We start from the raw sequence: 15,983 nt of genomic DNA on the forward strand, positions 1-15,983 counted from the left end.
GAGACCAGGCTCATGCATGTGCTATAAGTATAAAGTATGTTGTTTTGGTTTGCAAAAAAAGTATGCAGTCCTCAAGTTCAAGTTCAAAAATTGCCACTTTTCTGCCCGCTTGTTAAGTTAACAGTGTCAAACGCTTTTGATAAATCAGCTTATCAAGATAGACTATATTAACAATACTTATCTCGTAGACATATGGTACATACACCCATCAATCATTCACTAAGGAACCTTTCCCATTTGTTGCAGGGAGAATGAGAGGAAAGCACTTCCTCTCCCCATCGTCTGCTTGTCACCATTCACTGGATGTTACTAGTATCAGTCTGACTACAACTTCACAAAACAACCACTTAATTGCAAGGCCTCTAATGTGAAAATGAGATAAATTCTGTTTGTTACGAGTCATTTAGCTTCCTGTCGTGTATGTGGGCACCTCTGCTGTTTTTTTCTCTCTTCACTGTCCTATATCGGAGCCAAATTATTCCAGGAAAGGCTGTTTAAGACCTTAGTCTTAGTGGGCAAGCCAAAGAGCTTCCATGTGGCTGTTTTGGGCTGGGCCAGCTGTGGTATTCATCCTGAAGAGTTGAGTTTGGAAAACGAATACAGAAAAGCCAAAAAGAAAGAAGAAAATATGTTTCAGACCAAATGCCAACCCTCCTTCTTTTTTTCTTTCTTTTTTCATAAAGAAGGAGATAAGCCTGGATAGTAAAAGAAAGAAACGCAAATGGAAAAACACTTATTTCAGTTCTATATACTCAGATAAGTGTATACAATATAATACATGATAATTAATGCATTATGTTATATATGCAAATTAATTCATTTTCCAAAATGATTAGTCGCGGTGCCATCTTGGAACGTTTTCAAGTCCAGGTGAGTCACCTGAGTTGGTTTTGATCACAGACCTCTCACCCAAATAATTTAGTTTTGCATACTCACAGACAGCACGGTCCAATTCCCACAGTTCTGACAAGTTTGTCATCGTCTATGTCCGTCCGTCCGTCCCTCCCTCCCTCCCTCCCTCCCTCCCTCCCTCCCTCCCTCCCTCCCTCTCTCCCTTCTTTCTGTGAGGTACCAATGAAGCTTCACACCGGACGGTTGTGTCACACCGGACGGTTGTGCAACAGTCATGACGCAGGACTGGGTGACGCCTGCTCCTTGACTAACATGACTCAGAAATCCTCAGGCTCCATGAGTGTCGACAGCTTTGCTGAACCGTTGTTTTGGCTGTGTTCTACCATAGAGATGTATTTCCTATGTATGCCAATGAGATGGAATTTGTTTTCACACAAGGATTTAATGCTAGTTATGGAATGATCTTTTTCAACCTGGATTCAAACCAATTTGAATGGAATTCAAATGTTATGGAAAATGGGTTGGAAGCAAACCATTAAAAACAAACATCAGTAGCCTACAATGTAAATAACAACATTTTCATGTTAAATGTTGGGATCGTAGGAATTTTCCAAACTTAATAATGAGGTCACATGTGAAACAAAACGGTTGGGAACCCCTGCTATCAAGATATGGAATAAAATATATAGTATATAACATTGAGTTTAATCCTCAAGTGATCCAGGGTTTTGATAATGCACTCCGATGTCACAACAACAAATAGGCATAGACCAGACGGAACAAAAGACGCTCAGAGCAAAGAAAGAGTACACTGGTGTACTACTAGGTAGAGGCATATCTGTGGGCTTTATGCATCGTAATGTTCTCACACCTCCATTGAAACTAGACAAAGCAGGAATAATGTGTGGTGATGAAGTTTCAAACAGTGGACAATAGAGTTGGACAGAGAAAAGGAGGACAGAGGGACAGAGAGAGAGAAAGGGAGCGAGAGAGAGAGAGAGAGAGAGACATACATACATACATACAAGGGGTGTGACCTCAGTGAAAGGGTGTGCGTAGTTGTGTGAGAGAGCGAGGGAGGAGGGAGGGAGGTGTGGTCCAGAGGGAGGGGTGGAGGGGGGAGAACTCTCCTCAGGCCGGTCCTGGTTCTATAAGAGGCGGAGGCCAGTGCCTCTGCCATCACAGTCACCCAGGAGAACATATCACCTATCCTGCTCTCATCTTCTCCTCATACACACTGAGCTGTAGAGACAGAGACACCATGGGTAGACACAAGACGTACCTGGACAAGCTGGCACGTACCTTCCAGGTTCGCAACCTGCTACTTCGCCAGGCCCTGGGAGAATGTCTCGGCACCCTCATCCTGGTGGTAAGTGTGTTATGGTTTGTGGGTGTCTGTGTGTTCGTTTGCTTGTGTGTGCACTCTCAAAAAGCATGTGTTAAAAATAACAAAACACATTATGTGTTACTGGTGTTACTGGCCCTTGCCATCCATTTAGAATTTGATACATTTTGCAATACTGTTATCGATATGATACTGATATGATCCTCTGCATGGCAGCTTTTGTGTAAACAGTTTTTATGCTGCCAGGGTTTAAAGGAACAGTATGGGAAATGCGCTTACCGTGTTCTCCAGAGTCAGACGAGAAAATATATGCCAATTTCCTTTCTGTGCGAGAGGAAATTGATATATATCTTCTTGTCTGACTCTGGCGAAGATGGTAAGTGCATTTCCCATAATGGTGGGACTTTAAGAGTGATGAATGCCTAAGGCAAGAAAAGGTTAAAAGATTGACCGCACAGACTTCAAAGAAAGTGAGGTGACTGTACTATAGCCTATGTATCATGTGTTACTGTACTATATGTATCGTGTGTTACTGTACTATATTTATTATGTGTTACTGTACTATATGTATTATGTGTTACTGTACTATATGTATTATGTGTTACTGTACTATATTCAGATTCAGATTCAGAGTTTTATTTGCCACATGGAATCAATACAATCAGAGTTCTTCATACACAATCATAATATCATACCATGGACAAAAGGAGCAGGAAGAAGAATAAATCGTATAGTTACCTGCCCCTTATTCCTAAACTAAACAAGTATTTATTTGATGGTCGGCGTACAACCTAATTTACACAAAATAATAATTTATACCATATACAAGAAACCAACAATCCACAGTTTAAACAAGAAAATAAAATTTTAATAATAATAATGATAATAAAAGAAAGAAAAAAAAAATCTCACTATTCAGATCACATTTGACTTTCATACTGACTAAATATTTTTTTTATAATTATTTTTGAATTGACAAACACTATTACATCCCTTAAGCTTTATGTGTTACTGTACTATATTTATTATGTGTTACTGTACTATATGTATAGTGTGTTGCTGTACTATATGTATCGTGTGTTACTGTACTATATGTATTATGTGTTACTGTACACTATACAGTATGTATCATGTGTTACTGTACTATATGTATTGTGTGTTACTGTACTATGGGACTTGGTTACTTTCCAGGGGTGTGAGTGTGATTATGACAAGCCGAGTTCAGAGCAAACAGTTTAGGAACAATGTTCACAACAAACAGCAAACAACATTTACAACTTCACCATGTGAACACAATGATATGATAAGAACTGTGATCCAGGATCCACTACCTCCCATGTAAGATATGTGTGTGTGTGTGTGTGTGTGTGTGTGTGTGTGTGTGTGTGTGTGTGTGTGTGTGTGTGTGTGTGTGTGTGTGTGTGTGTGTGTGTGTGTGTGTGTGTGTGTGTGTGTGTGTGTGTGTGTGTGTGTGTGTGTGTGTGTGTGTGTGTGTGTGTGTGTGTGTGTGTGTGTGTGTGTGTGTGTGTGTGTGTGTGTGTGTGTGTGTGTGTGTGTGTGTATGAATGATGTATGAGCATCTTTTAATCAACCACCTCTTCTTAAAATCTATTCTCTGTCTTTGCTTTCACGGATAACTTTGAGCACGTGTGTCTGTTTGCAAAGCCATCAAAGTTACGTTTGATTTCATTACGTTTCAGGGTAAACTGTTATTAATATTTCTGGTACCAAATTCTGAGCCCCTGAGCCTCGTTCTGAAGTGAATATACTTTTTACGTGTAAAATATAAACAACAATGTACTAGACTAGATGCATGATTTAGGAACGTTAGTCTCCTCCATCCATTCATGCACTCCAATATGGGTTTAAAGGTGCACCCTGCAGAATAGACTCAAGCACGTAGAACAAACACATGATTGTTTAATGATTGAGTCTACATGGACCTCACGCTGCTGCACCGTAACGAGGACCGAGTAGACTCAACCATTAAATGACGTGCTTATTCAAGGTAATTGCACGTGGTTGAGACTACACACAGTCACAATCTTACAGAGTGCAGAGTAAAAGAAACGGGTGTGGTCGTTGAATGATATTCTCTTAGCCTGATATTAATCTTCCTTAGGCCATTGCATTTTTTTTAATTCAGGCCACTGGCTATCTGCCTCAACAAATGTGTCACAAAATAAATAACCTTACAGTAGATTTCACATTTATTTTCAGAGGGGGCTCTGAAATGGTTCCTTTCACTCCAGCCTCAGCCAAACAAGAGGTGGATGTGGGCAAATACTGCGGCATGGTCATGCTGGACCTACAAAAGGCCTTCGACACTGTCAATCACTCCATTCTGATTGACAAGCTAAAAGCAATTGGTTTTGATAGTTTATCAGTGAGCTGGATGCAATCCTACCTGGAGGGGAGAGAACAGATGGTGGAGGTAAACGGTACTTTATCCCCCCCCCCTCACAGTGAGCTGTGGTGTTCCACAAGGAAGCATACTAGGACCGCTACTGTTCATAATTTATGCAAATGACATGTCGTCAGCTTGTGACTGCAACTTGTTCCTGTTTGCGGACGACTCAGCCCTGCTGGTCTCTGACAAGAACAAGTTGCAGGTTGAAAAAACCCTCAGCTCGGAACTAGGCAAAATCTGCATATGGCTCGCTGATAACAAACTATCATTACACATGGGCAAAACAGAGTCCATTCTCTTCGGTTCAAACAACAAACTCAGCAAGACCGACGGCTTCTCAGTTACAGTGGGTGACAATATTGTCACAAGGAAAGATGAAATTACCTACCTGGGTTCCATCCTAGAGGCAAATCTTTCCTGTGACAAAATGGCATCCAATGTAATAAAAAAAGTCAACCAACGAACTAGATTCTTGTACCGGATCTCCTCTCTGGTAAACAAGAATACCCTGAAGACTCTGGCAGGAGCACTCATTCAAGGGTACTACGACTATGCTTGCACCTCATGGTACCAAAGCACCTCAAAGGCGCTAAAAACAAGATTACAAACATCACAAAACAAACTGGTCAGACTTCTACTTGACCTTACCCCTAGAACCCACCTCACCCCTGCCCACTTTGACAACCTAGGATGGCTTAGAGTAGACAACAGAGTACAGCAACTTGCAATGGGCCTGGTCTACAAGATACACTATACGACTAAGGTACCCATGTACATGTCAAAATACTTCCCAAAGGTCAGTGAATACCACGACCACAACACCAGAGGAAGCTCAACAAATCATGTTAAACCCAGATTCGGCTCAAACAAGGGACTAAACACGTTTCGCAATTATGCCACATCAATGTGGAACGCCCTACCCAAAGCTCTAGGAATGTGAATCCCTACCCACATTCAAAACCGCTCTTAAACAGCACCTACGGGCTGCAATTCGAAACTGGCCACCATAAATTTCCAAACCCCCCCACCCCCTCCTAATAGACAGTCTCCTCCCCACCACATGTATATATTCTCTCCCCGCCGTATGTATATTTCTCTCTCACCCACCCACCCCCTCCAAATGTACAGTCTCCTCCCACCGTATCTATATATTCTCTCCCCACCGTATGTATATTTCTCTCCCACCCGCCCACCCCCTCCTAATGTACAGTCCCCTCCCCATCATATGTATATACTCTGTCAGGATCTATGGGTAACAGTACTGTATATTTGAATATCGTATATGTCACAAATGTAACAGTACTAAATACGTGTATGTCATGTATGTCCCTATGCCATAAATGTCATGTACCGTAATTCCTCTAATAGTAACCCCGGCTTGTATTTGTTTCAACTGTAGCGGGTACCAGGCTTGTATTAGGAGGAGGCCTGTATAAGAGGGAGGCCTATATTTCAAATTTTCAAACGGATCATAATGAATAAATCAACATTTTGTGTCAGTTTGAACCCAGTAAAATGTACTGGGTTCATTTATTGAAACCAAGTACTGTATGAAATAGTAAACAGTGCAATTACAGGTGGTCACTGGTCATTTCAACGTTTTCAAAGTGAAATCAAGTAACTAGCTCAGTATGCAGCTCAGTATATTAGTAACCCGGCTTGTATTAGGAGGCCGGCTTATAATTGCTTAGCTCAAGAGCGCACCCGGCCATTAATAGAGACCCGGCTTGTATTTGAGACCCGGTTACTATTAGAGGAATTACGGTATGTTGTGTATGTCATAAATGCCACTATGAATTGAAAATGGGGGACCCTGATGTAAACAAGACAAGCAACTTTCTCTGGTCTGCATCCCCTTAACAATTGTGTGTATTGAGCCGTACTGTATTGTACCCATTCTGCAATCTGTTAAATAAAGTATTCATTCATTCATTCATTCATTCATTCATTCATTCATTCATTCATTCATTCATTCATTCATTCATTCATTCATTCATTCATTCATTCATTCATAAGTGGGCACTTACAGTAGGTAAATGGAGCTAATAATTTTAAGTACTAACAAACCCAGTCTGGTGGGTTGAACTTACTGTCTGGCTCAGAGAATGTACCTGACTCTCTGACTTACTTAGTGCTTGAGCACCTTTCAAGCACATTTCATGCTGTGACAGGATTCACGCTGTGAAAGTCTTGTTTTACGAGATCCTTAACCCTTTCACTACCACACTACCAAAGGATTAACCCTTTCACTGTGACAATACAGAAGGTTAACCCTTTCACTACCACACTACCAAAGGGTTACCCCTTTCAGAACGTATTGCTGTAGATCACCAGGTGATTTAGCATGCAAGTATTAAAGCAGGTGTGGCATGTCCATGATGACGCATGTGTGGATAGTAATCCGGGAAGGGATGGCAGAAACACAATATTTCTACTTCCTCTATTAGGGATGTCATCTATCATTCTCTCTCTCTGACTAATGTACGCTACATACTGTATGTCTGTCTGCAAGTCATTACTACTATAGACACTACTATAAGTGTGTGTGTGTGTGTGTGTGTGTGTGTGTGTGTGCGTGTGCCTTCTTGCACACGTTTCATGTGTTATTTGTGTTGGCACTATGATCACTCGATTTGTGAGCATCTGGTTAATGCCAACTTATTTTCGTTGTACTGTACTTGTGCTGTATAATACAATATATTTTAATTTTATCTAATCTAATCTAATCCATGTGATATTCCTGAATGGTAGTGTCTAGATCCCACAGCCCGGAATGATCTTTCCATAGAAATGGACCTAGATACGAAGCCATGAATCATCATAATTCACCTAAAAAGTTGTTAATATATCCCTTACCATAATCCTAATCTCAACCACTCCCACCACCTAAAAATGTGAAATACATGTACAAATGTTCTTCCCAGCTATGGGATCTAGACATTACCTTCCTGAAAGCAGGTTACCATGAAAACACAGGACAGAGCCACATTTACCAGTTCAGTTACCACAGGCTGAGGTCTGGTGTGTTTGGGTGTGTCTGTAGGGTAATCTGTACTGTAACGTATCGAGTGGTCATGTGGCTCATGGCTGTTAAAGCGGCTTCATTGTCCTTGAAGGTCATCACAGGGTCATTCAGCGGAGTGTCCTGCCTGAACTCAGATAATGACAGTGTTAAGATTATATGGCAAATGAACCAAAATACATTTTGCAAGTAGAAACATATTTCCTGCACGTAGGCAGGGGCGAGGTATATGGCATGTGTGTGTGTGTGTGTGTGTGTGTGTGTGTGTGTGTGCAAATCACGTCACTTTGCAAAAGAAAACATCAAGAGCCTATGGTTAGACTACATGTGGACTAGCAGCTTCTTAGATGGGGCCAAAATGTAACCTCTATTCAGTCTCAAAGCTCCTTTCTAAATGACGTAGGAGCGTTTCAATAGGTTGGACAGTCTTAAAGGACTCTCTTCACGTCTTCGGACTCACTTCAGCTTCCCCAGCTGTGCTAACGGTCCAAGAGTGGCTGGCTGGATGGCCGAGTGTGTCCGTTCATTCTGATGTTGTTAGACAGAATGGAGAGACACAGTATGAACTACTGGTGAGATGTTTCCGTTGCTAAGAGCATAGTGACAATATATATATATATATATATATATATATATATATATATATATATATATATATATATATATATATATATATATATATATATATATATATATTAAAAAAAATATAGAATAGTAGTCTCGCTGAGATTCGCCATTGAATTTAAAATTAGACCTTTCTTTTGCGTAATCGGATCGTACTAATTCTGCTGGTGCCAGCGGGCTAATCCCTCAATTAGTTGCCTGACATTCAGAATATAGGAGTTCTCGGTGAGCAAGTTTGTGAGTGACACATCATTCCGCATAAGTGAACATCACTGTACAACATCACAGAGAACAGTAGCGTGCACCCTAAATACCAATGGCTACAAATACTGTACAGTACATGTCTAACAAGGAGCTAATGTATGTAGTATTTTTCCACTGGTTAAGGCTTGGCAGGGGCTGAGCAGAGTTTAGACTGGGCCCAATGATGGTGAACCTCCCCCAGGCGCCAGCCCCTGTAAGTGAGTGTGGTTCCCCCAGAGCTAGACCTCAGCACATGGGCCCTGTGGCCTGGGTGGAATGCCTCCTCTTCAGGGGGCTTTGAGACTGTCCGCCCAAGCAAGGACCACACACTTCTTTTATTGAATAGACACAAGTGGAACATAAGCACTTAGATGCACACACACACGTATATACACACACACACACGCGCGCACACACGTACATACACACACGTTGGCATGCACCACATGCACAGGTATGCACTCACACATCCACCTCTGCATACACACACACACACACACACACACACACACACACACACACACACACACACACACACACACACACACACACACACACACACACACACACACACACACACACACACACACACACACACACACACACACACACACACACACACACACACACACACACACACACACACACACACACACACACACACAGTATGCAAGCCTGTGGCTGTGACCTGCTTGGCATTTTAAACCTATAAGATAGGAGTAATAAAAGCGTACTGCATACCTTGTCTGACAGTATGGATCATGTTTCTGCTTCCTGTCTTTCCCTCCGTTACATAACAGACATCTTCCTTCTGGGTTAGTATTGAATTGATCGTTTGATCAGATAAAGCAACAGGACAGCAGTAATTCTTGCTGAGTCCAATGTCAACACTCTGACATTTCCCTACACGGTCTCCCGCCCTCCCGCAGTAAACACAATGGAGCCTATTTAAATGGCCCTGGGTTTTGGTTTCGCCGATGACACTCATGTCCCCTCTCCTCGTCCCTCCACCTGACCTTCAATGGTGACACGGCCACTGGTGAACAGTAGTCTTTAATTTCATTTTACAGGAATAATGGGGCCTTTCAAAAGTATCTTCAACACTTCTTGCCACAAGTGTCCTCCCCGTCCGTTTGTACTCATAGACGCTTGAGTACTCATCGGGTGCCCCTTAATGTCAAGAATGTGAATATACGTTTTTCACCTGTACACACAAAATTATCGTGCCCCACGAAAGAACACGTGTTACAGCATTTTCTCTTCACAGAAATTGAATGATCTCCACTTTGTATGACACCACTGTAGCCTATACACTGTGTGTACAGTTAACTCTTTCAGGTGTATAATCGCACTCAGGAGGTAGAGCAGTCGTCTGGTAATCGGAAGGTTCCCATGGTTCGATTCCCGCTCCTCCCGGGCAGCGCGTCGAAGTGTCCTTGAGCAAAACACTTCCCCTAATTGGTCCTGATGAGCAGGTTGGCACCTTGCATGGTTGCCTGTGCCGTCTGTGTGTGAACGTGTGAGTCAATGGGTGAATGTGAGGAACAAAATTGCACCATTTAAATGTATATAAATGCACCATTTACCATTTACATGTGAGGTAGAATTACGATGTAACAATGGATACTTGAAACAAGCTACAGAATTTGAAGACAACGTTTAAAAAAGATATATAAAGAAAATGTACCTGAAAGGTTTAATGATAAATCACGTCCAAATGTTTTCCTCTCCCTTCGCCAGATGTTTGGCTGTGGTGCAGTGGCCCAGCTGGTGGTGAGTTCGGGGTCCCATGGCTTGTTCCTCAGTGTCAACTTTGCTTTTGGCTTCGGTGCCACCTTGGGAATCTTGGTCTGCGGCCAAGTATCAGGTAGGCAGAATACGGTTGTATATTCACATACATGTGGCCTAGTACAGTACAGTACAGTACACAGACCTTGTTGTCTAATTCACAGGCATTCAAAAAGACATTTGATTGAATTTCATTATGGGAGTTACTTTCTGGGTAATTTCACCAGCATGTACAGACAGGTGCTCCTCTGGGAAGATTTGCTCTGCACGTGTCGTACTAAATTATAACCTATTTAAATAATTGGCTGTGATCCTCGCTTAGACAAATGACTTGATGGAATAAGATTTGAGAGAATTTTAAGCTATTTTGATCTTTGTTTAGGAAATGTTTTTTTATTTTATTTTTTTTTTTTATCTTTCTTCCCCTCCTTTTTCCCGATTTTCTCTCCCCATCCCACCCTTCCTGGTTGTTGCGTACTTTCCCCTACTGTTGGTCCGGGAGACCGGAGACTGTCACATGCTTTCCTCCGACGCATGTGCAGCCTGGGGCAGGCCAACCTGGCCGCGCAGGTTCTCACCGGGGAGAGTGTAGCGTGTGGGAGGCCACACTATCTCTCCTCAATTCCAACCCTCGCTGAGCAGGCGCCCCGACCGAACTGTAGGGGTCGCTGTCCACAACGCCCAGGACCCACCCTTCAGCTTTCCCACCCTCTGATACGGCCAATTGTATCAGTGTGAGGGGCCAGCCAAGCTGATAGCAACGCTGGGAGCTGGATTCGAACAGGCGAATCCTAGTGTCTCCCGGTGTTGGTGACGAACGTAGTCTCCGTGCGCCACCTGCCCCCCCCCCCAGGAAATGTTGTTTAATACTTTTAATACTTTAATGTGGTGTAACGTTAACATTCTGTCTTAATACATGCATTTCCCAGGAGGTCACCTGAACCCTGCCGTGACCTTTGCCCTCTGCCTGCTTGGGAGAGAACGCTGGAGAAAGTTCCCAGTGTACTTTGCCTTCCAGACCCTCGGTGCTTTCCTGGGCTCTGCCATCATCTTCGGCATGTACCATGGTAAGGAGGTATAGTTTCAGAGGCAGAGCCAAAATTTGCCAAAGGCGGAGCCATCTCTTTCAGTAAACCACCATTATATGAATACACCATTCAATGCAAATATTGTACAAGTGTGCCATGAAACGGTCCAAACAAAGAATACACGTCTCATGTCTTTGGTGTCTGTGTCTCTCAGACGCTCTGTGGGATTTTCCTGGAGCCTTCGTTGTTACTGGGAAAAACTCTACAGCTGGAATCTTTGCTACATACCCTGGAGAACACCTCACCCTTCTCAACGGTTTCTTTGATCAGGTAGATTCATCAGACAAAGAGGAAGGCTGGGAACATTGCCTGCGAAGGCAACCTGCCCATCCAACCAAATACAAATTCCATGTCGTAAATGTTGACTTTGCTCTCTAGAAAAGTAACCACTGGCCAGGCGTTCCCCTCTCTGGTTCTTATCATGTGTCTATCAACTCTCTACCATAGCTAATCGGCACAGCTGCTCTGATCGTGTGTATCCTGGCGATTGTAGACCCGTACAACAACCCCATCCCCCAGGGACTAGAGGCCTTCACTGTGGGCTTCGTGGTTCTGGTCATTGGACTTTCCATGGGCTTCAACTCTGGCTATGCTGTCAACCCTGCCAGGGATCTGGGACCACGTATTTTCACTGCTTTGGCTGGCTGGGGCTCAGAGGTTTTCACGTGAGTCTCCATCCAGTGCAAGTTCAAGTTCAAGTTTTGTTTAATTTGTCACATATAAGGTACAAGTACATTATAGTGAAATGCTTGGTTCTGTATGAGCCTCCTGAGATTGTGCTTCATACAGTAAAAGAAAGTAAAATAATAAGACCAAACACTATACAAAATATACAATATACAAAACAAAATGCAAAACAAAATGCAAAAATAATTCTCGATTCTCTATATAACTTCATAGTTACAGCCTATACACATTTTCACATTATCTCTATGTATTTGTCAACTCTTCTAAACCCTTTTCATTCATCCTGACTCCTGTTACTTAGTTCACTACTATAAAGTGTATAATATGACTTTTGTTATTGGGCAAATTCATCTCCCACATATAGATCAATAAATCGATCTCGGGGGGGCAGGTGGCGCACGGAGATTACGTTCGTCACCAACACCGGGAGACACTAGGATTCGCCTGTTCGAATCCAGCTCCCGGCGTTGCTATCAGCTTGGCTGGCCTCTCACACTGATACAATTGGCTGTATCAGGGGGTGGGAAAGCTGAAGGGTGGGTCCTGGGCGTTGTGGACAGCGACCCCTACAGTTCGGTCGGGGTGCCTGCTCAGCGAGGGTTGGAACTAAGGAGAGATAGTGTGGCCTCCCACACGCTACACTCTCCCCGGTGAGAACCTGCGCGGCCAGGTTGGCCTGCCCCAGGCTGCACATGCGTCGGAGGAAAGCATGTGACAGTCTCCGGTCTCCCGGACCAACAGTAGGGGAAAGTACGCAACAACCAGGAAGGGTGGGATGGGAGAAAAATCGGGAAAAAGGAGGGGAAGAAAGATAAAAAAAAAAAAAAAAAAAAAAAATCGATCTCAAACAATTCTTCTTTGCCCCTCTCAGTGCCAGAAAGTGCTGGTTCCTGATTCCCATTTTTGCCCCGTTCCTGGGAACCATCATTGGTGTGGTCGTCTACCAGATGATGGTTGGTTTCCATGTGGAGGGAGAGGCCCGCGACAAGCTGAGCAGTGACCAAGAGAAGGAGAGGGTCAGACTCACCAACGTCACCACCAATGACCTCCCCAAGGAGCCCACCAAGCAGGAGATGTCATGAGCAGACTTTTTAACACACACACACACACACACACACACACACACACACACACACGCACACACACACACGCACACACACACACACACACACACACACACACACACACACACACACACACACACACACACACACACACACACACACACACACACACACACACACAAGAGCACACACAAGAGCACACACACATACACACATACCTACATCTAGCCTTTTCTAACACTATTCCAGCACTTCCCAGAACCTTCGGTCAGCTTTCCAGCTGCTGGACCATTCTGCCATCCTTCCAAAGGAATTTCCAACGATTCTGACAGCTGTGTGTTTCGTGAGAGCGTTTATTCCAGGATTATTTAGCATCTGTAGCATTACTCCAGTTTCTTTAAGTTTGATATTGTATTATGTTGTAGAGGAGAGATTTGGTGTTTGACCATAGTGTGGAGAAACACCCAAGACCATAGAATTATATTAATTCTTTGAAGAAATTAAAGTGTCTTAGTGTCTTTTAGCATTCCTGTTTTAACAGTATTTGTATATTTTATACCAGTGTAGTTTTTTATAGTTTGTAATATTTATATAGAAGAATTTAGACGGGTGTACGTATGAGTGTGTACCGACTTAAACCAATTGTATTTGTTGCTCACAGTCCCAAACCTTTCAGTACTAACATTCTGCATTCAGGGAAGACTCTTAGAGGTCCCATATTATGAAAGATTTGCAGTGCTTGTGCACAATGCACATACTTTGGGTCTCTGATGGACCGTTTGGACTTCTGTCTTTATGTGATGTCACACCGAAAAACGTATTGCAATGTGCAGTCCTTGACTCATGTGTGCAATGTGTGAAAAAAACACACATGTCCAAAATGGTGGCTTGCTTGCATAAATATTCTCTTTTCTATCTAAAGTTGAACCTGACAACATTTAAGATATGAAATAGCTGGATCTTGAGTCATAATATTTTATCTTTAACCTAGCTTGGAGTTTAATATGGGACCTTCAAAAGGGACATATTATTAATCTATTCGACAATTCTTTAGGACTTCTGAGCATGTGGAACATGTTTGTTGTGTTTTTTTGCAAATACATTTGTTTAAATGTAATTTTATATATTATATATTTTCCAGCACCTCTTCCCTTGTATTAAACATGGTATTTTTGGTGGATAAGATAAGATATTCCTTTATTGATCCCCTTGGGATCAAGGGGATATAGTGCACACCTAATTTAAAATGTGCCTGACATTTTAATGTGGGTGACTACCACACCCAATAGTAAAAAAAAAACTGTACAAACAAGGCAGTACATTAGGTACGCAATGTTCCCGGCTCCAAAAAGCAGTTAATTGTTTAATGAAAATGCTAAGTCATTTCTTGTGTCCCCCTTGTGACATCACCAAGGGCAATAATTCTGAACAGCTTGTTTAGGCTCATTCATCTGAAGACTTCAAACTCTGGCCAAACGGCAAGGTGTTTTCCCCAGCGCCTAAATAACATTTCAGACTGCCAAATTTGTACAAAAACAAGGCAACCAAAACCTGTATTCTATTATGTCCCCTTTAAGTTTGAAATGTAACTTCATAATTTAAATGTCCGTGAATGGGGATGTGATTCAGCAGAATGTTTTTTTTCCTGATTGCACAGAAAGTAACTCCCTTTTTCATGTATCTACTATATATAGTGTAACATCTTAATTAACGTGCTTGATTAACCCTTTCAGGTGTGTACAAGCTCACATGTGAGATTACAATTATGAGGAGTGAACATTCTAATGATTATGTCACGTTGGCTGCTGGCCATTAAAAGCTAGAATTTGACAAATGTTTTATAGTTTATCGTTTTAGAATTTGTTCATGTGTTTCGGGCCTTGAGAAAAAGTTGACAACCAGAGATGCATTTGCTGGCAAGGTAACGAGATCCCATCTAAATAACAATCATCTATCCGACTAACCCGTTGTTTGGAGCTGACAAACGATGGTGAAACTATCCAGCCATCATCCTTCTTCCACTGGAGCTCTTCTATCTTAAAGCTTTCAGCATCCAATAGCTTTGCACTGTAAAGTAACTATTTGACCTGCCATTGTTACAAGAGCTGACAGCCTCAATGACACCTCCTTAACGCTTTCACTACCACACTACCAAATGGTTAACCCTTTCACTGCCACAATACAGAAGGTTAACCCTTTCACTGCCACACGACAAATGGTTAACCCTTTCACTTTAACCGTCTGTAGTGTGGTATTGAAAGGGTTAAACTTATGTAGTGTGGTAGTGAAAGGGTTAACAAGATAATTTGATCACATCCCTATGGAAACGTTATCAAAAGATGTGCTAGTTTCCCAATTCTCTGCTTGTAAATATTTGCAGTGGCAAATGCATGGCAACTACTGCTCTAAACGACAGAGATGTATCAAATGTATGTATCTGTATCTCTTGAAAAATATCATTGTGACTCCTTGTTTGCGTAACACCCCATGGTAGTGCGCAAAATAGGCCTGTGTCATGAGAGCTTTTGTATTTTGTTTGTTGGTCAAAGGGAGATCTTTTTGTACTGATATAATAAAGCTCCTTTTTATCATGAAATTGGGTCATGGGATGATGTTTCACTCCTGTTTTCTGTTCTCTCTTCTTTCTCACGTCTGTCTGTCTGAGCCTCAGTTATGGCACCAGTCAGTAGATTATAGATAGCAGTCTTCCAGGCTGATCACCTGGCATCCTGAATTTCATAAGCTAAATAAAGACCAAGAAAATTATAATGTCAAAGGAGACAGAAAGGAAGCTTTTTTTCAAAGAACTTTTATCCAATCAATCTGTTGAATTTAAGACACCTTTTCTATAAAGAATATA

General features: G+C 42.2%; 1 protein-coding gene across 1 annotated transcript; it reads left to right on the forward strand.

The window, feature by feature from the left end:
- Nucleotides 1-2,093: 2,093 nt before the first annotated feature.
- On the forward strand, nucleotides 2,094-15,630 carry aqp3a (aquaporin 3a). Its single transcript, XM_084317619.1, has 6 exons — nucleotides 2,094-2,221; nucleotides 10,237-10,363; nucleotides 11,214-11,351; nucleotides 11,527-11,642; nucleotides 11,820-12,037; nucleotides 12,931-15,630. Exons 1-6 carry the CDS (start codon nucleotides 2,114-2,116, stop codon nucleotides 13,139-13,141), a joined length of 918 nt encoding a protein of 305 aa, XP_084173745.1. The 5' UTR covers nucleotides 2,094-2,113; the 3' UTR covers nucleotides 13,142-15,630.
- Nucleotides 15,631-15,983: the final 353 nt, after the last annotated feature.

Source organism: Notolepis coatsorum, assembly GCF_963971535.1.
Source record: "Notolepis coatsorum genome assembly, chromosome: 1".
NCBI classification, from domain to species: domain Eukaryota; kingdom Metazoa; phylum Chordata; class Actinopteri; order Aulopiformes; family Paralepididae; genus Notolepis; species Notolepis coatsorum.

Coding starts and splice junctions, on each gene's coding strand:
- aqp3a (XM_084317619.1), top strand. CDS start 2,114: ATGGGTAGACACAAGACGTACCTGGACAAGCTGGCACGTACCTTCCAG. Junction 2,222..10,236: donor TCGGCACCCTCATCCTGGTG/GTAAGTGTGTTA, acceptor TCCCTTCGCCAG/ATGTTTGGCTGTGGTGCAGT. Junction 12,038..12,930: donor TGGGGCTCAGAGGTTTTCAC/GTGAGTCTCCAT, acceptor TGCCCCTCTCAG/TGCCAGAAAGTGCTGGTTCC.